Source organism: Cynocephalus volans, chromosome 11 (assembly GCF_027409185.1).
Source record: "Cynocephalus volans isolate mCynVol1 chromosome 11, mCynVol1.pri, whole genome shotgun sequence".
Taxonomy (NCBI): domain Eukaryota; kingdom Metazoa; phylum Chordata; class Mammalia; order Dermoptera; family Cynocephalidae; genus Cynocephalus; species Cynocephalus volans.
In genome coordinates, this window is record NC_084470.1 from 102,104,933 (window position 1) to 102,126,569 (window position 21,637).

Here is a 21,637-nt window from a genome sequence, read left to right on the forward strand (position 1 = left end):
GGAGGCTGGAGCCCACTTTCCCACACAAGTAGTATTCCTGGCTTCCCTTCATTCTCTCTTCCCAAGGGAAGGAATGAGTCATGTGGCTGGTGAGTTTGCTCGGCCCCATCCCTGTGTTGTGTTTCAGACCTGCCAGAGGGAATTCACAGGTGACTTTTAGGTTGAATCCTTAGCAGTAAGGAACAGGGAGTGTGCTGCCAAGTCACCATCATTAGTTCTGAAGAGATGGATTTACATGTTCCCCAAATGTCACAAGTATCATGATAATCAAATGAAACAGACACTTGGGATATATTAATAAAACAAATTTTTATTAACTATTACTACAGAGAACTTCAGCAAGAGGGGAGATAAAGTTTAGTGATCTTTTAGTAAACGTTTTCAGCGTAACAGTCTTATAAACACCATTGCTATGTATTTATCTAGTGCATACTAAAAACAGGATAATGGAAATACATGTTCTTAAAGAATTTCCACAGGAAATGTTTGTATTTTTCATGACATTCTAAATCATTTAGCAATTACATACATATGCTACGTTAACTAAAACACAGGTATTCTTTATTGCACATTTGAAAATTGTAAGGATGCTCTAGCTTAACAGGTGATTTTTATCTAGGGAGGAAAATCATATTTTTGAATTGTTTGGCTCAAAAAGCACACTGCCAAGGCAGCTTATTTCTAAAACAAAAATGTTAAAGTGAACTTCTGGATTTTGAAGCCAATGAAGTCCTTTACTGTAATGAATAGTGTATAGTCCACTTTCTCCCCAACCAACTGTCAGAGGTTATAGTTACGGGCTCTGCTTTAAAGCCTGTGAACAGTCCTGGCTACTGCTCTGAGAGGCAGGTAAAGGCTCCTCTCTCGAGCCCGAAGGCAGTAAGTCTCTTGCAGCAGGTGGTGGTGGGTAATCCTGGGGGCCATGGGTTGGGGGTGGTAATCGGCTACCAGGAATAAAGTACTCTCTCGGGCCAAGAGAGCCAAAAGGTCTAAATGGTGTGTGTCCTGGTACAAATCCCCGAGGGTCAAAAGGCAGGTCCCGTCTTCCAGGTGGAACGCCTGGTGCATATTCTCTTAAGTCTAGTGGTGGACGCATACCAGGACCTGGAAAACAAACATTCAGTCATGTTAAAATACCTAGGAACCTATCTAAATTAAGATGATTCCAGGTACAATTAACATATTCTCTAATTTCTCACAACCCTAGAACGTCAAGTGCTGGCATCCTGGTTTTATAGATGAGGCAAACTGAGGCTCAGCAATTTTAAGTTACATGCCTTTGGCCAGCCAGCCATGGAGGAGCATAGGCAGGATTTAAACATGGCTCTACCTAGCTCCACACCTGCATTCTTTCCACTACAGTCTCACCACCTTTTTCTCATAAGAGCTCAATTTGTACTTGGACGTACCATTATACCATACCAAAAGTGACAGATTATGAAATAGGGCTTCCCTGCAACAAAGAAATTTTGATAAAGGAAACTCCATTGTCTACTACTGTAAAAATTCATGCAATCGCTCAGCATAGAACTAACATACGCCATCAAAATCAAGGTGCCTGCCCTGCTGGAGAAGATCTTCTGGCTTCATCCAACTAAATTCAGCAACATTCACTGGATAGCTATTACATCCTGCCTTCTCTTTAAAAACTCCTCATCTATTCCCAAGTGAGGAGTGAGGCTTTAACCTTTCCTTCTTTTGTGTTCTGTGACCCATTTCTTATGCTTCTGTTATGGGTGATCACAAGCTTTATGTTGTAGAATCTATGTGTCTGTGACCTACAGGACATCTTGAGTTAAGGGATGTGTCTTAACCACCTTTCTATCCATTGCAGAGCCTGGTACATAGCCATGGGTGTTTAATAAACACCTGCAGAAGTAATATTTCTGTCTATCAATAGATCCTTTCCTTGTCTAGATGAGATAGTTACTGCCATCTCAATACAGAGAGACTGTGTAGCACTCCATGTGTCCTAAGAACTTGAGCCAAAATTGAAATGTACTCAGTCAGCTTTATCCTTGTATTGCAAAGCCCTGCAATAGCAACTGTTTTAGCGAGGAACAGAGAGAAAAGGTGAATATGCTCTACAAGTCAGTTACTACTATTCAAATCATCATACCGAATGGTGGAGGAAATGGCCGAGGCACGAAAGGCCCGCAGAGCTGTGGAGGTGGTCCATATCGAATGGGTGGTGGGATGGGGCCTCCAACCAGGGAGCTCATGGGGGGCACCCCCGGAAAAGGAGGCGGGGGTGCTTTAGGAGCCATATTAACCTGCAGAATAGAAGCAATTCAAGTTTTGAAAATACTTCGGTATGACAGACAAAAGCACCAACACCAGTAAAAGGTAAAACCCAAAGAAGCAGATGTCAGACACCTCTCCAAAGAACGGGATCAGTGCAACAAACTCCTACCCTCCCCCGCTTGTTCTCACTGACAGCTTAGAGAGGTTGTAGGGAAGCCCCACAGGGGTGCACGGTCTCACTGTAAGCGTATGACTGTTTGTGTCTGTGAATGGAAGGGAAAAGCAAGAGGCCTGTGAAAGGCTATCAATGGAGATGACTCCTGATTAATGAAGAAGCCACACCACACACACTGTGATGTCCCTCTAAGGCACCGCTCCCTCTGTTCAGAACAATAGCTCTTTATTTCCACGTTAAGAATGCAGAGGATAAAAAGGAATGAAAAATCCATTCTCTACACACATCCTAATAGCTACTAGTCAGAGTACCTCCAAAAGGGCGTTCGTATATCTTGAATTCTCAGATCTCTAAGTATCTAAGTACGACCATCTTATTTTCATTATGAGAGAACAGAGTTTTAGATAATTTGCTGAAGGTCCCCCAGCATGGAAGAGGCCAAGCTGGAATTCAATACCAGGTTTGCCTCCAAGCCCTCGCTCTTTCCACCTGTGCTTCGCCTCTAACAAAGGGGTCTCCACTCTCTCTAAAGTCTTCTGCCTCAAAGGGCTTTTGGGTCTTACCCAAGCTTCCCTTGGATAAAGAGATCTCTCAAGAGATATGTGTTCCTGGAGTCCTGCCCTGGAACTCGGAAGTATCTTCCAACAGAAACAATGTTATATATACAATTAGGCAGGCACAGCTCTAATACTTACCTTCATTCATTAGAAATACTATATATTATAAGATACTAACTAATCATTTCCTATGGTAAACTGGGTTGGAAACTCTAAATATTTAAACTTACTTTGATTTCAACATAGAGAAGCACTATGAGGTATGATCAGAAGACTTACCAGCTATAAGAGCAACAGAAGTCACAAGAGAATACAGTTATGTGAACATAATTTAAGGCCATTGCTGGGAACGGAATCAACAGGTAATTACAGACTTTCACTACTATTTCACTTCCAGCAAACATTCTTCTGTTATCAATCTGTAATTTCAGATCATTCAAAGTAGGCTTTGCCAGGGCTGGACCGTGGCTCTCTTGGGAGAGTGTGGTGCTGATAACACCAAGGCCGTGGGTTCGGATCCCTATGTAGGGATGGCCGGTTAGCTCACTTGGAGAGCGTGGTGCTGACAACACCAAGTCAAGGGTTAAGATCCTCTTACCGGTCATCTTTAAAAAAAAAAAAAAACCGAAAAACAAAGTAGGCTTTGCCTAGCATATAAGTGGAGAAATTCTTAAATAGCACTCTTCCAAATGAAGACATAATAATGATGGGTTTTGCAACTTAAAATGAATTTACTTTGTCTAAGAGCATTCAACACTGAATCACACAATATAGTTGAAATGATGACTTTTCACATTTTAAAAATTAATTACAATTATAGCAGATGCTCTGAACAGGTTAATTGTCTAACCAAAACAGGCAAGAGGAGAAAAAAACAACTAACCAACTAGTCAGATTTCAGCAACATTCCCAAATCAAGGACAAGAGTGAGATCAGTACTGCAGTGCAATTTAAAGCCAAGTATATTAGTACTTCTCATATCCTTTCCAGAAATACACGAAGTAAAAGCCCAGTCCAGTCCTCGACTTCTATGTACTTACTGCTCCTGGATGCTCAGCCAAAGAAGTAATGCTGGGAACTGAAGGGCCTTCAGGCTCTTGGGGAACAGTTTGCTTTTTAAAAAATAAACAGTAGAACACACAAAGAGCAGATGAGGCAAAGAGAGAGTGCTGTAGGAAAAGCTGAATGTTCCTGAAATACCAAATTGTAATTCACAACAGCTGCAGCATTTACCTTGCCCTCGTCCATCACCTTAGAAGGGGAAGAGCTTCTTGAGTTGCTGTTCATCACGGCAGCTGCACCAGATCCTGGGTCTGTCAAAGGCCAGAGTACTTATTTACACTTATTTTGACATGTACACTGTGAAAAAATCCTCCACTCACCTTCCACCATGACTTTAGACTCTTTGAACACACTTAGGTCCCTTACCAGAGGCAGAGGGTTTCCCAGACACCTCAGAAGACCATTGAGGAGGAGACAGAGGCCCGTCCACTGACCCTTGAGAAAGAGATAACTGAGCCCTTGACTGTATTTTTTCAGAAGAAATAAACCAATTGTGGACAGACCTGGGTTCAACTCTACCTAGAAAGTGGCATTAAAAATGGGTCTCCCAGGCCGAGCCCTCGCACTCGGGAGAGTGCGGCGCTGGGAGCGCAGCGACACTCCCACCGCGGGTTCGGATCCTATATAAGAATGGCCGGTGCACTCACTGGCTGAGTACCGGTCATGAAAAAGGCAAAAAAAAAAAAAAAAAGGGTCTCCCAATACAATTAAGGGAAATCACTTGTAATTTATGCACGGGCTTAAAGAATTAAAATAAGAACGGTTGTGAATTGAAATAACAGCAATAAACCCTGCACATTAGGAGCACTGGTCCTGTACTTCATTTAAGCTTGATATAATTCTATAGGCTGATTTTTTTCACTATATAATCTGACTTCAATATCTTACCTAGCATTATAGACATATTTAGGATTTTTAAAACAAACTTACAGTACTTCAGCTTATAGTGATGATATATAGAAGTATATATCCTGCATAAACTAAAGTTTTAAGGCTACTTTTATAATATTCAGGAGAGGAACCTCACATTTAAAGATAAAGGGTTATAATTCTCAGTAAAAAGTTAAAAGAAACAAAAAACAAGAAAAGGACCTCCACAGAAATAATAAGTAAATGCTTTCTGTTCTAAAGTAGATCTTGCAGTAGACTATCCACCAAGACAAATTAAGAAATTTGCTTCTGTCTACTGGAACGACCCAAATTCTAAAATGTTATTTGCATTAGAAATCTTGAATAAGAGGGAAAGAGCTATCTTGAAACAGTTTATTTCAGGGTCACATGTGAATGCTCACCAAATTCTCTTCTAGGCATATCTCTTCGGTTGAGCGTAGCAGAGAGAGGCCTCCCAGGTGGCTCTGCTGCCAGTGGAGGGGAGCATTCTCCACCACTCACAGGGGATGGGCCAAACGATCCATTGTGGCTCAGAGGACCTGAAGAAGACAGCGTCTTGTTACCACTTTAAGACATTTCTTTTCTTTGGTAAGTTCTTGGAATTATTTCTAGGGCATCATAACTATTACACACAAAATAAAAAGTAATTTATACATGCTTTACACCAAAAAACAGAGTGCTGCTTTTTAAGAAATGTTTCCCACCTCTCCGTGGAGGGTTTTGTGTGTTTGGTCTTCCTGGCATTGGTTTTACAATCACAGGCTCTTCTTGCTGCAGTGCCACCTTTTGAGTTATTTCGAATAATCTTGAATATAGAGAAAGAATGGACTTAAATATGAAATAGAAATCAATTCCCTATTAGAGACCACGTAGTACAGCGTTTAAAAAACAAAACTGCATTAAAAATAGAGATATCAAAATCACTGACTTGTGTCTCAGGTCAGCGGCTTCCCTTTTCTCTTCAGCTATAGCCCTTTCTGCAGCACGAACTTTTAGCTGTTGGAGAAAATATATTTAAATTCAGTTGTGGTAGATTACGCACAAAGTAAAGGAAAGAAAGAAAATCTTACCCAGTTATCATGCACTTTTTTCTCCTGAGCAGCAATCTGAAAAGATACATAAAAAAATGTTTTGGAATTCATTATAATAGCCATTATAACAGTCTGTACTTGATACCAAAGAATTCTGGAACTGTAGGGCAGTATAATTATTACCTGGTCTTTAAATGAGCGCTCTGTTTTCTGCAATTCTTCCTCCATTTCTTTAATTCTCCGCCTATGAATTACACTTGTTTTTACCAGTTAAAGCACAAATGGATAAAAATTCAAAGAATCTGGCCACATTCCCTATATTCTTAACAACTGTACCCTAAAAGACTGCATCCATACATATAAAAACATATTCACATGGTTAAATAAATAGAGTACAACAATGATGAAAACTAATGCTACATAATTTCCTTAAATTTAATGGCTAAAAATTCTGAGTCAATGGAGATTATGAGTTGATAAATCATAGTTTCTTTATATGTTCTTCAATATGTTCCCAAATAATCCTATTAATATCTTCCTTGATAAAGCTTTTTCCCCCCTTTTATCAGAAAACTTCCGAGAGTTATGACTACTGTATCTATCAAATGACACAGTAACTTTAATGGCTTTTGATACACCCTACAACAAATTGGTCCCCTAAAGAATTACTGCCATATAGATTCCCCTCCTCCCAAACTGTTTGCATGAACCAAGTTCCCTTACAGTCTTGCCAGCACTGGGAATAAAATTTAGTTTTTCTCTTGTGTGAACTGAAGGTATTCATGCCCACTGACATTTATGCTTCTGTACAATTATTTTCTTCTACTCAATGTAAAAATGGTTATTAAAAAAAAGCTAACACTAGTTTCATTAGCCATTGACCCCACCTTTGGAAGCTGAACTCACTTGTAAGTTTTTACTTCCTCTGCAGCTAAAACCGCCTTCTCATCAGCAGTTGACAGCTGCTGCTCTCTTTCTTGCCGCTCATACTCTTCTTGACTCAATTTCCTAAGATAAAATGGGTTGTCAAGTGAAAGTGTTTCTCTTTCTTTCCAGCAGTCTAGCTGAAATCTCTATTCAAATGTCACTTCCCATCCTACTCTCAAAAATACACAGACATAAAAAGTCATAGGAAGGAATTGAAACCTGCCATTTAGAGATAAAAATCAAACTATGGCCTGTTTGAGAATCACCTGCATTTTCTAACTCATAATTCTCTGCTCACTAATGAATGAAACAGATGTAAAAACACAGTGGGCAATCTCTTGTGCTGGAGATGAAGTAAGCTCACCTTACTTCAGTGTGGAGACACAGCCGAATCAACTGAGCATAGCTAAGCTTATTAGGGTAGAGCAAGGGAGAATTACTTCTCTTATTTCTACCATGGAGAGACCACTATTTACATTTCTTATTTTGTTATGGATGAACTGTTTCTGAAACCAAGACATGATAAAGGTAGTCAGCCAAAGAGCCTTTGGAACATGTCATGTAACTATGCAATTAACAGTAGAACATTTTCACATGTCAGATGTGGAACTCCTACTACCTACTTTGCTGGAATCATGATTAAGGAAAGAGGCCAATGTGAGTATTGGCAATGTTTATTGAACAGAAAAAGAATCCAAATGGTCCCATAATCAGGGTGTTATCTACTGGAAACTGGTTTTAACCTAATAACCTTCACGTTCATGATGTCAATCTACTATAATATAGATTGTAAAGGGAGCAATATTTAATGGTTTAAAAATGCTATTTTCTAGTAACCCTTGTACTTCTTTACCCATGGTTCTGATTCAAGATACTTAAATTGAAACTTAACTTTCTGTGAATCAGAAGCAAAATTAGAAGAGCTATAGTAAAAAAAGGTTAATAACAACAAAGAAAAAGCTTTATTTATTTTTTTTATAACTGCTCATTCAGTACTTCAGCAAATATTTTACGTGCGGCTATAATGCAGCAGTCACCTGTAAGATGCTAAGATAAAAATATGGGTGAAGTACTATTCCCACACTAAAAAAAAAGGAGGTCACAGTTTAATGTATAAAAGACATATATAAGAACAGAACAATTTCGCCCTAACTCTGGTTTAGTAAGAAATGTGAAAAAAGTGAGACTTGAAGAAAGACCAGAGAGAATTTTGCTTCCAATAGTGGATGAGTTAGTCTGAGAACAATTAGAACATCTAGACAAAAATAGAAAGAATGTGCTAGAAGGCATCAGAGAGGTAATAAGGCAGGAAAGATATATGTGTATGGCCAAGATGCAGTAGGAAAAGGAATCTCAGAATTACAAGTAAGCCTGGCATTTTAAGCCACTTTTCCCCTAGGTTCATCCACACACTGAAGACAATGCAGAGAGATAAGGAGGCTGAACATAGGTTTTAACAGATCTCTGGTTCAGATAAAAAAGAGGTGGAGTTCTACACTGCTGGTGATGGGGGAACTCTAGTAAAAGCCCTGGGCTTTGAATTGAGACTAGAAAGTGCTGCATACGTGGAATATTAAACTGTCAATACAATGTCCTTTGAAGGAACTATGAAAAATTTTTTTTTTTTCGTGACCGGCACTCAGCCAGTGAGTGCACCGGTCATTCCTATATAGGATCCGAACCCGTGGCGGGAGCGTTGCCGCGCTCCCAGCGCAGCACTCTACCGAGTGCGCCACGGGCTCGGCCTGGAACTATGACATTTTGAAAGACCTTAATTGCTGACTGGATTAAGTTATGACCACTTGCTAGAAATAACCTCAAATATTTCCGGTAGGAAGATCACACCATCCTAGGCCTCAAATTTCCTTTTTCATTATCATATGAAATGGTTATCACTCAATCTAAACTGACCAGGCACTCCACAAGACAAGACAATGTGATCAAAATCTAAAATACAAGAGAAATGGACTCAGTGGCTTCACATAATGGAATTATTTTTATACAGATTTTTAAATTATTGTGGCTCACGTTTTCAAGGAAGTGAAAGTCAAGATCAAGCATTTCTTTTCTTTCTTTTTGTTTAAAAGATGACCGGTAAGGGGATCTCAACCATTGACTTGGTGTTGTCAGCACCACGCTCACCCAGTGAGCAACCAGCCATCCCTATATGGGATCCGAACCAGTGGCCTTGGTGTTATCAGCACCACACTCTCCCGAGTGAGCCATGGGCCGGTCCCAAGATCAAGCATTTCAGTAGACGATTAGAAATTATAAAATGAAAAATAGTAACTGAAGTTAAGAACTTAATGACTGACTTTAGCAGCAGATTTGATAACTGAACTGAGATTTTAGTACACTGGAAGACAGGTCAAAAGAAAACATCCAGAATGAAGCAAATTTAGAATGCAGGAGATAGAGGAAATAATTTTTAAAAAGCCTAACATGTTTAATTAGTATCACAGGAGAAGACAAAATGAGGCAAAATTAATACGGAAAAAAAAAAAAAAGACCGCCAAATTCAAGAGGTGTTCATCACCCAAGCAGCATAAATGCAAAAGAGAGACAGCGAAAGGGGAAAAAGGAAAACCCCACACTTAGGCACCTCCCCATAAAACTGCTGAAAACCAAAAAGAAATATGACTGAAGGTGCTAGGACAGGGGTGAAACATTTGAAAGAGGAGAAATAAGAATGATAACAGATTCCTCAAGGAAACTTTAAAACCAGAAAATAATCAATTGGTTATCTTTAAAGTGCTGAAATTAAATAAGTGCGAAAAATTCTACAGCCAGCAGAAAGATCCTTTAAAAATGGAATCAATTCAAACAGAAAAGAAAAACGAGCTGGAGTGGCTATTCTTATATCTGACAAAATAGACTTTAAACTAAAAACCATAAAAAGAGACAATGAGGGACACTACTTAATGATAAAAGGTCTGATCCATCAAGAAGACATAACAATCATAAATATGTATGCACCCAATGTTGGAGCAGCCAGATTTATAAAACAAACTCTATTAGACCTAAAGAAGGAAATAGACACTAATACCATAAAAGCAGGGGACCTGAACACTCCACTGTCAATATTAGACAGATCATCTAGGCAAAGAATCAGTAGAGAAACACAAGATCTAAACAATACTCTAGACCAATTGGAATTGGCAGATATCTACAGAACATTCCACCCAACAACCTCAGAATATTCATTCTTCTCAGCAGCACATGGATCATTCTCCAGGATAGATCACATATTAGGTCACAAATCAAGTCTCAATAAATTCAAAAAAATTGGAATTATCCCATGTATCTTCTCAGACCACAATGGATTAAAACTAGAAATTAATAACAAACGAAACTCTGGAAACTATACAAACACATGGAAATTAAACAGCATTCTACTTAACGACATATGGGTCCAAGAAGAAATCAAGCAGGAAATCAAAAAGTTTATTGAAACTAATGAAAACAATGATACATCATACCAAAACCTGTGGGATACTGCAAAAGCAGTATTGAGGGGAAAATTTATTGCATTAAATGCTCACTTCAGAAGAATGGAAAGATGGCAAGTGAACAACCTAACACTTCACCTTAAAGAACTAGAAAAACAAGAACAATCCAATCCTAAAGTTAGCAGACGGAAAGAAATCATTAAGATCAGAGCAGAACTGAATGAAATTGAAAACCAAAAAACAATTCAAAAGATCAACGAATCAAAAAGTTGGTTTTTTGAAAAGATAAATAAAATTGACAAACCATTAGCATGGCTAACAAAAAAAAGAAGAGAGAAGACTCAAATAACAAAAATTAGAAATGAAAAAGGCGATATTACAACTGATTCATCTGAAATACAAGGAATCATTCGAGACTACTATAAACAACTATACGCCAACAAATTTGAAAATCTGGAGGAAATGGATATATTTCTGGACACACACAAGCTCCCAAAACTGAACCGTGAAGACGTAGAAAATTTGAACAGACCAATAACAATAAAGGAGATTGAAGCTGTTATCAGAAGGCTCCCAACAAAGAAAAGCCCAGGACCAGATGGATTCACAGCAGAATTTTACCAAACATTCAAAGAGGAATTGACACCGATTCTTTACAAACTATTCCAAAAGATTGAAACGGACGCAAATCTCCCAAACTCATTCTATGAAGCAAACATCATCCTGATACCAAAACCAGGTAAAGATATAACCAAAAAAGAAAACTACAGGCCGATATCCTTGATGAATATAGATGCAAAAATCCTCACTAAAATACTAGCAAACAGAATACAGCAACACATACGAAAAATTATTCATTACGATCAAGTGGGATTCATCCCAGGGATGCAAGGTTGGTTCAACATACGCAAATCAATAAATGTGATACACCATATTAATAAACGCAAACACAAGGACCATATGATCATCTCTATAGATGCTGAAAAAGCATTTGATAAAGTTCAGCACTCATTCATGACAAAGACCCTCTATAAGTTAGGTATAGAGGGAAAGTATCTCAACATAATTAAAGCCATATATGCCAAACCCACTGCCAATATCATCCTGAATGGGGAAAAGCTGAAAGCTTTTCCTTTAAGAACAGGCACTAGACAAGGATGCCCACTCTCACCACTCCTATTCAACATAGTGTTGGAAGTACTAGCCAGAGCAATCAGAGAAGAGAAGGAAATAAAGGGCATCCAGATTGGAAAAGATGAAGTCAAACTGTCCCTGTTTGCAGATGACATGATCCTATATATCGAACAGCCTAAAACCTCTACAAAAAAACTGTTGGAATTGATAAATGATTTCAGCACAGTAGCAGGATACAAAATCAACACACAAAAATCAGTAGCATTTCTTTTCTCCAATAGTGAACATGCAGAAGGAGAAATCAAGAAAGCCTGCCCATTTACAATAGCCACCAAAAAAGTAAAATACTTAGGAATTGAGTTAACCAAGGAGGTGAAAAATCTCTATAATGAGAACTACAAACCACTGCTGAGAGAAATTAGAGAGGATACAAGAAGATGGAAAGATATTCCATGCTCTTGGATTGGAAGAATCAACATAGTGAAAATGTCCATACTACCCAAAGTGATATACAAATTCAATGCAATCCCCATCAAAATTCCAAAGACATTTTTCTCAGAAATGGAAAAAACTATTCAGACATTTATATGGAACAATAAAAGACCACGAATAGCCAAAGCAATGCTCAGCAAAAAAAATAAAGCTGGAGGCATAACACTACCTGACTTTAAGCTATACTACAAAGCTATAATAACCAAAACAGTATGGTACTGGCATAAAAACAGACACACTGACCAATGGAATAGAATAGAGAATCCAGAAATCAACCCTCACACTTACTGCCATCTGATCTTTGACAAAGGCACCAAGCCTATTCACTGGGGAAGGGACTGCCTCTTCAGGAAGTGGTGCTGGGATAACTGGATATCGACATGCAGGAGAATGAAACTAGATCCATACCTCTCACCGTATACTAAAATCAACTCAAAATGGATTAAGGATTTAAATATACACCCTGAGACAATAAAACTTCTTAAAGAAAACATAGGGGAAACACTTCAGGAAATAGGACTGGGCACAGACTTCATGAATACGACCCCAAAAGCACGGGCAACCAAAGGAAAAATAAACAAATGGGATTATATCAAACTAAAAAGCTTCTGCACAGCAAAAGAAACAATTAAAAGAGTTAAAAGACAACCAACAGAGTGGGAGAAAATATTTGCAAAATATACATCTGACAAAGGATTAATATCGAGAATATATAAGGAACTCAAACAACTTTACAAGAAGAAAACAAGCAACCCAATTAAAAAATGGGCAAAAGAGCTAAGTAGGCATTTCTCTAAGGAAGATATCCAAATGGCCAACAGACATATGAAAAAATGCTCAACATCACTCAGCATCCGGGAAATGCAAATCAAAACCACATTGAGATACCATCTAACCCCAGTTAGGATGGCTAAAATCCAAAAGACTATGAACGATAAATGCTGGCAAGGCTGCGGAGAAAAAGGAACTCTCATACATTGTTGGTGGGACTGCAAAATGGTGCAGCCTCTATGGAAAATGGTATGGAGGTTCCTTATACAATTGCAAATAGATCTACCATACGACCCAGCCATCCCACTGTTGGGAATATACCCAGAGGAATGGAAATCATCAAGTCGAAGGTATACCTGTTCCCCAATGTTCATCGCAGCACTCTTTACAATAGCCAAGAGTTGGAACCAGCCCAAATGCCCATCATCAGATGAGTGGATACGGAAAATGTGGTACATCTACACAATGGAATACTACTCAGCTATAAAAACGAATGAAATACTGCCATTCGCAACAACATGGATGGACCTTGAGAGAATTATATTAAGTGAAACAAGTCAGGCACAGAAAGAGAAATACCACATGTTCTCACTTATTGGTGGGAGCTAAAAATTAATATATAAATTCACACACACACATACACACATACACACACAAACCGGGGGGGGGGGGGAGAAGATATAACAACCACAATTATTTGAAGTTGATACAACAAACAAACAGAAAGGACATGGTTGGGGGGGAGGGGGGGAGGGAGAAGGGAGGTAGGTTTTGGTGATGGGGAGCATTAATCAGCTACAATGTATATCGACAAAATAAAATTAAAAAAAAAAAAAAATGGAATCAAAATAAAGACATCTGATACAAAGGTAAACTCATCGAATCTGTTACTAAAGGATGTTCCAGTAGAATGGAAGTGATTCCAAATGGAAGACCAAAGATGTAGGTGAATAAAGAACTACAGGGACTATAAATATGTGTGTAAATGGAATGAATATTGGCAGGACAGCACCATATAAGCACCAGTAAAATGTCTTGTGAGGATGGCTAAAATCCAAAAGACTCTGAACGATAAATGCTGGCGAGGTTGCGGAGAAAAAGGAACTCTCATACATTGTTGGTGGGACTGCAAAATGGTGCTGCCTCTATGGAAAATGGTATGGAGGTTCCGCAAACAATTGCAGATAGATCTGCCATATGACCCAGCTATCCCACTGCTGGGAATATACCCAGAGGAATGGAAATCATCAAGTCGAAGGTATACCTGTTCTCCAATGTTCATTGCAGCTCTCTTTACAATAGCCAAGAGTTGGAACCAGCCCAAATGTCCAGCATTGGATGAGTGGATATGGAAAATGTGGTATATCTACACAATGGAATACTACTCAGCTATAAAAACAAATGAAATACTGCCATTTGTAACAACATGGATGGACCTTGAGAGAATTATATTAAGTGAAACAAGTCAGGCACAGAAAGAGAAATACCACATGTTCTCACTTATTGGTGGGAGCTAAAAATAAATAAATTATCACACACACACACACAAAAAAAAAACCGGGGGGGAGGAGATATTACAACAACAACAACAACAACAACAACAACAACAACAACAACAACAAAAGTCTTGTGGAGTTTGAGGTATACAGAACATTAAAATACATTAGCACAAAAGCACCTAAGTCAGGAAGGAGATAAAGCCCAGAAAGAGGTAAATCTATTAATTTATGTCAGACTTTTTGATAAGTCTGGGATATAATTCTTTGGTCTTTTAAGGTGTGGTAACGCGTCAATAAACAGGGATACATTCTGAGAAATGCATTGCTAGGTGATTTCATCACTGTGTGAACACCAGACTGTGTACGTACACAAACCTAAATGCTATAGCCTACTACACATCTATAATCTGTGGGCCTACCATCATACATGTGGTCCATCATTGACCGAAATGTCATTACAAGATGAGCAAGATGACCTGTAACTTACTACCAAGCTTAAACAAAGGAAGAGAATAATTAACAATGTTCAAACAATTCAAAAAGAAGAAGAAAAGAAACACAGTACAAACCAACAAACAGAAAGCAAATACCAATATGTAGATTTAAACTCAAACACATATTTAGCAGTTACATTATAAGAAAAAAATGAGTACTCACCCAGTGTCTATGGCTATTTATGCCACCACTCCCTCCAGAAAAGATTTTAAGGAGCATAAACATATGAGTAAGCAGGAGATTGGCAGGTGGAAATAGTGTTAGAGGACATTTTTGCTACAGAGAAAACCACACACATGACGACTAGGAGGTGTGGAGTGGTATGAAGGGACTGTACTGTGTGTGGCTATAGGCCAGGAAGCATCAGAAAGAGCTACAGGAAAGGACCTGGAGAGGCAGCTTGGGACCATGTAAGGGGAGCAACCTCTATACCTGCTGAGGAGTACAACATGGATACTGAAGAGAATGGTTAATCCTTCACAGAGTTTAAGCACATAATGAAATGGACAGACTTGTATTTTAGAATATTTACTCTTGCAGGTTCAAGAAAATTAATCAGAGTGTGGAGGAAGTTGCATAAGAAAGGGAGACTGAAGACAGGTGATTAGTTACGGGACTGGCAGAAAAGATGACATGTGCCTGAACTAACATCGTGGCTCTGAGAGAGGATAGTAGAATACAAACCAGACGTGGTGACTGAAAGGAGGCTGGAGGAGCTGAATAAAATAGAGCCACAGTGCCTGAGTCCTGAAGAAAAACTGTCACTTACATGATTCACACTATTATCAGGGCAGAGACATGCTTATTCTTAGAAAAGGTAATAAAAAGAGGAATGTTTCTCTCAAGTGGGCCAGGTTGTTAGAGCTGGCCTGAACACAATTTGGAAATCTAAACTGGCTGCTTGATGAGCACAGAATTAGAGAAAAGTTAATGGTGTGGATTCAGTGTTTAATGGCATCAGGCAGTACACGCATTTTTTAAGAAGTTAGCATTATTCAGCAATACAGGCCTTCTCCCAGAGTGAGTAAAGTATAAGAGTAAACACAAATAGCAATGCCACAGACAAGCTATTTTTAGGAATTCAAATATTTTTGTGGAGAAAAACCTCAAAATAGACTACAAAAATACATCTTTCGAGAGATACTTAGCTCCAAATTTGAGATGTATATTTCAAAAGATTAATACCTAAATATACACACCAAACAGATACTTTTGTATTCAAAACTCCTAACATCCTTACCATAATTACATCATGATTAGTCTGAATATTTGATTAGATTAAGTCTTACACTTTCAATAGCTAAATATTCCTTTTGAAGTTATTGTACTAAAAAACATGTCATACAAATAACCTGGAATTTGAAGATACTATATCAAGAGCTAATAAAAGAAATGTTAAGACTAATCAGAATTACATAACTGACCACAAAGAAAGGCAAATGGAGTAAGTGGTGGACTACAGACAGGGTGTGCATCTGCAGAAAAGAAGCACGTGTGCAGCAGCAGCCACTGCTACCAGTAAACCGCGCCCCTCACATGAATTACAGGCAACAATTCCTGACAAATGGTCAGAACAGAAAGAAAAATGCAAGGTATGGGAAACAAAATGAAAAGAAGGAAAGACAACACATACCAATCACAGATGGAAAAAACTGTCAATAATCTTTAAGATAAAATTATCTACATTAGTATACATATTTAGTCATGACAATTGTGTTAACAACTAACAATGAAAATCTTACTTTTGCAGAGCCATCTCCTTCTGCTGGTATAGTTCACTCAAAATCTCCACTTTCTGCCTCAGGGTTTTACATTCATCCTCCAGTCCAGCTTTGGCAGACTGCAGTGAACTACGGTCCTTTTCTAATTCCTTTATTTCATCTGTAAAGAATAAAACAGTTGAGTTCTATGTGTGCGCATAAGGACTTTAGAACGTGGTTGAGAAGACAGTGCCAACAGGAGTGAGAAGAACAAAGCAGAAAGCCATTCCTCATCTTCCCAATGATATTTTGCATCTTTCCAATATGTGGTGGTTTCTTTTCAAGAAACACCTACCTTCCAGGTTACATTTTGTGGACATCGAGGCTCTTAGCTTAAATTGTAAGAGTTTTAGATCCTCTTCAACTACTGATATTGTATTTTGTGTCTAAAAAGTGCAGAAGAGAGAAGTATTCTTAAAAGTGAGGCATTGTAAGAATTCACAAGCACTTATGTGACTCTATAAAAAAGATTATACCTGAGAGACATCCATCATCTGCTTAATTCGAGTTTTCATTTCCTCATTCCGGTTACCTAAAAAACAGAAGGCTTTAACTGCTTTTTCTTCCTTTTTTTTTTTTTTTAAAAAAAAGATGACCGGTAAGGGGATCTTAAGTCTTGACTTGGTGTTGTCAGCACCATGCTCACCCAATGAGCTAACTGGCCGTCCCTATATGGGATCCGAACCTGGCGCCTTGGTGTTATCAGCACCACATTCTCCCGAGTGAGCCACAGGCTGGCCCCCTTGTTTTTTTAACTCTATATTTTCTTGACTTCCCCAAAACTAAACAATTGTCATGTTCAAATACTAAAAGAAAAAAACAAATTAGCCAACAAAACTAACGAGACTAATTGACATTTAAGACAATTAGAAATATAATTTAAAAAGTAAATTCTCAGTATGTACGATAGAAATGTTATCCATGCTGTTTTTGAGCAAGAAGAAATATCTGAGATGAAGCTCTGTCTTCTTTCTCAGATCTCTGCTTGGGTAAGTGTCTTATTTTAGAAAGAGTAACTCCTCTGTTCTCCCCCAGAATCTGTTACAAGGTGTGGTTTAAAACAACCACTAATGCAAGCAATAGCCAACTTGGGAGACTGTGTTTAGGAACATTTTCCTCATCAGTAAACACTGCTACCCTGTAGCCTCCACTCTCACAGCCTAAGTTAGTTTATAGCTCCAACTACCTCAGTACTCTTAAAGCTGGTTGTAAGCCTTTAAACCACACAGCTACAGAGATGAGTATTAAAATCACATGCCATCTCTATGAAGCTGAGAAACAAGTTTCTCCTATTGTGTGTGTTCAATACTTAGAGGTATAAAACATGACTAGTACAGTTCCAGTGCATGTTAACTAGTTCTCAATGGGATGGAAAAAAAAAACTTTAGTGTTCTTTGCATGCCAATTGCTATATCACACCTCAGCAAACCACTTCTGGCCAATGCAAACAGACATATATAGAAATCCAATGATATGTGTCTACCACTCTAAAGCTTAAGAGGAAATTCAGCCAGCTGAAAAGCAGCATCAGTGTACTAAATTAAAGACAGGAAGGAAACAAGGGGTCCAACCTCCCGAGACTGATCTTACCTCCCACTTCTCCATTTGCTAATTCATCTGACTCATTTCCTCCTTTATTTTCATTCTCAGATTCAGACTCATACTCTAACCGATTCAACTGTGTAATGCAATTAGTCAAAGCCTAGAAAAGAAGGAAAAGGGGATCTGTAAGAGCCTCTCAATTTTAATTCAGCAAATTTCATGAGAATTCATGAGAATTAAACATGTATTCAGGAGAATGAACTTACATTAATATTATCATCTTTGTGAGTAAGAGCTACTTCTAAATCCGTCTGAGACTTCTTAAAGGATTTGATTTGCTCACTGAGTTCGGCATATGATTGACTCCAGTCTCTGATTTCCTGCTGCAACTGAAAAGTCAAAACATGTCAATTCACACAGGTTAGGGCTTTTGCACTGAAGACACTAGAACTATGTGAATGAGACTGGGAAGTAAGAAACTAAGCCCCTCCCTGACCTGTCACTATTGGTTAAGACCCTTGCTCAGGGAGAGGGGAGAGTGGTCTTAACGCTCAGAGCTATAGCATGAACACCAGATCTGTCAAGGAAGTTGATCCAGTTCACTGCATCCTTAAGAAAATTGCAGCCAATTCAAATAACTCACTTCCAATAGGAATGGAAGGGCATGTCCTATCGTCTCCCAAGTCCAGACTCCTGATCATGTAACCTTCCTTTGTCCAATTAAGAAGTTAATTACTCGAAGAAGGGTTAAAAATACCTACTTCCTTGGTCTAAAAAGCCAATCTATTACACCTTTGAAGCTAGTCAAGTTAGTAGTTGGTTAATGTTTGATAAGACAAAGACTAAACACTCCAATAGCTACAATAAATTATACAGAAGAACAGGAACTCCGGAACAGATAAGAATGTAGACATGCACTCAGTTTTGGAAGCACAGTTTAAACTTTGTATATCTAAGAACAGAATTCTGCATGCTCATTTCATTACCTTAAAAGCCAATCTGAGAAAAAATATTCATGAGGTAATGGTATTCGGTTATCTAGTTTACATGACCTAGGATATCCATTTATTTTTTTTACCTGTTCTTTCTCCTTCTTAAGCCTAGCATTTTCTTCTTGAACCCGGTGGCATTCAGACTTCACCTTCTCTTCACTAAGCTTAGCTTCATTAAGAGCAACTTGAACCTAATGTGAAAACATTCCTATTAGTGAATGAATTCCAAAGGACAAACACGTTATACTTTCCCAACCAGAAATAATGTAGTTTTCATTTTCTGCATATTTTAGCACACATCGAATTTTTGCTCCTCAACAAAAGTAAAACATAGTATAACTATTCCGTAGGAAGTGTGGTCAGCTTTACCTCTGAAAATTCTGAAGCGTTCATGGAGATAACATTGTTTAACTTCTCTATAGCTTTCCTGTTTTCTAATATCTGCCATGTGGAAACAGAACACAAAACATGTATTAGGATTTTAGTAGAAACACCAGGATATACGCCAAAAAGAAGGAACAATAACAAAACATATCCCACTGCCATCCTGTATGATTCAGGTAAAAGCATGTGAACCAGTTTTGTCACAGGGGAAAAATCAAGAACTTAAAGAGGAAACATAATTGAGGGCACAAATATTTCATGACATCCACAGCCTTCCTGGTTATGAGGTAATGTAGTATATGACCAGACAGAAGGGTGAAAGCAAAGAAAATGAAAAAACTTTCAAGTAAACCAATTAAAATCAGTAATTTTTTTCTAGTGGTAGAGAACAAACAAACAAACCCAAGGACACTTTAAAAATTCTCTTGCCTGAATTAAAAATGGCAGGATTTGATGGAGGAAAGATAAATTTCACATACAGAAGAAATTCCAAACAATTTATGAAGATACTGGCTCTTGAAGGAGGTGGGGCATAACTCTCCCCTCTTGGACTGTGGGCTATGCACAGTAACTTCCTTCCAAAGAGTCCAGTATATAAAAGGTGGGAAAAGAGTAATTTTACAGTGGAAAAACCTGGCAAGACTACCTTTGCTAGGTGGTCAAGCTCAACTGGGTGTATGACATACAGGAACCCTCTCTACTATCTTTGCAACTTTCATGTAATTCTAAAATTAAAATAAAAATTTTACTGCAAAAAACTTACAAAACAAAATATAAGGACTGTTACGGTTATCATAGTTACAGTTTCTTAGTTGCTCTACATGTTTCAGAGGACAGAACCAAGTAATATGAAAATTACCCAGAGCTGAGGACAAAAATACTTCCATAAAACCACTTTAAGTTATATTAGTCCTTAAAATTCCACAAGAATGGACAGAAGCAGGTTCAACTTCTCTGACTCCCACTCTTACTTTAGATAACAGTATAGAAAATATCGTGTTCAACTCATGCAGTATACAAAATATTTCAAAAGCCAAACTACAGTAATGCTTAGCAGCAAAACTCTTACCAAGTCCTGATTCCTGACAGTATGTTCTCGCTCAGATTCTAACGTAACACGAAGTCTTTTAGCTGTGTCATCCAGAATTTCATTAGTTTCTTCAAGTGTCTTGATTTTATCCTACAAAAAAGATATTAAGATTAGTAATAATTACTCATTACTTTTGCTTTCGTTTTCAGAATGTAATCCCAAGAAGGGAATTTTACCTTATATTTAATTGTTTCATCACGAAGAATCATATTTTGTTTCTTGGTTTCTTGAATATACTTCTTTGATTCCTTAATCTGTATAAAATAAAACATTCAGAATTCAAAAATATAAATTATAGTTCTACCAAAACTTATTTCCAAATAAGTGACCCCTTACAGAAGGAAGCGGTGCTTTACACATATGATGACTGGTTAAGATCTGAATGGTTGGTAGGAAATAATAAGAAAATATGATTTAAGAATACTATAATAACTAAATTTATAGCAACTATAAAACAGGCAGAAATTATTCAAGTGGGAACAATGGGAAAAAATCTAAATAAATCATTATACCTTTTGTTCATAATCTGACAACTTCTGTACAAGTTCTCTATTTTCTCTTGAGATGTTTTTCACCTTGTCAGATATTTGCTGTTCAGTGACTAAAAAGGGGGCAAAACTCAATAAGTCACTCAATAAAATTGTTACCCAATGTATTAGCAGCAAAGACATGTTATTGGGCACTATGAGGAAAAAGAACTTCTTTTCAAAACTTTTATGACTTTTTAAAGAGCCATCTGTAGTTAACAGCAATAAGAATATAAAAATATTAAAATTTAAGAAAAATATTCTTATAATAGAATCCTTATTTAATTGAGATTTTAGTTTAAATTTATTTGAACAATGGGAATTATAGTAAAACGTTATAGCTTGATATTCCTCTCTGCATAAAGCACATTTCTTCTTAGAAAATGGGATCCCTTCAAATACATATCATTTACAAAAAGAAAGAGAAAGAAAATGCAAATATATTGATATTCATATTCCTCAAATTATCTAGTTTAATAAATATTTCATGTATTGATTAAATCATTAGCATAGGAACGTTGTTCACCTGTAATAAATCTGCATAGCATCAACATTTGAAGTTAGGCTCCCCCAAATTAAACTAATCATCTTCTCTCTACTCCCACAATTTATTCT

General features: G+C 37.7%; 1 protein-coding gene across 3 annotated transcripts in view; it reads right to left on the bottom strand.

Moving 5' to 3' along the window:
- Positions 1-290: 290 nt before the first annotated feature.
- Positions 291-21,637, bottom strand: part of LOC134390461 (transport and Golgi organization protein 1 homolog) — a 57,336-nt gene continuing 35,989 nt past the window's right edge. For 2 of the 3 annotated variants that reach the window (XM_063113872.1, XM_063113874.1), the window contains exons 9-28: positions 21,008-21,096; positions 20,672-20,749; positions 20,475-20,585; positions 19,391-19,462; positions 19,108-19,212; positions 18,296-18,418; positions 18,078-18,189; positions 16,964-17,019; positions 16,783-16,873; positions 16,470-16,608; positions 6,867-6,968; positions 6,144-6,204; positions 6,000-6,035; positions 5,858-5,925; positions 5,634-5,734; positions 5,331-5,468; positions 4,210-4,289; positions 4,017-4,088; positions 2,120-2,273; positions 291-1,104 (exon numbers count right to left, since the gene is read on the bottom strand). In XM_063113872.1, the coding sequence (XP_062969942.1) occupies positions 794-1,104; positions 2,120-2,273; positions 4,017-4,088; positions 4,210-4,289; positions 5,331-5,468; positions 5,634-5,734; positions 5,858-5,925; positions 6,000-6,035; positions 6,144-6,204; positions 6,867-6,968; positions 16,470-16,608; positions 16,783-16,873; positions 16,964-17,019; positions 18,078-18,189; positions 18,296-18,418; positions 19,108-19,212; positions 19,391-19,462; positions 20,475-20,585; positions 20,672-20,749; positions 21,008-21,096 (2,099 nt within the window). In that variant the 3' untranslated portion in view covers positions 291-793. The remainder of the gene's footprint in view (positions 1,105-2,119; positions 2,274-4,016; positions 4,089-4,209; positions 4,290-5,330; positions 5,469-5,633; positions 5,735-5,857; positions 5,926-5,999; positions 6,036-6,143; positions 6,205-6,866; positions 6,969-16,469; positions 16,609-16,782; positions 16,874-16,963; positions 17,020-18,077; positions 18,190-18,295; positions 18,419-19,107; positions 19,213-19,390; positions 19,463-20,474; positions 20,586-20,671; positions 20,750-21,007; positions 21,097-21,637) is intronic. The other variant, XM_063113873.1, reaches the window with a different exon arrangement.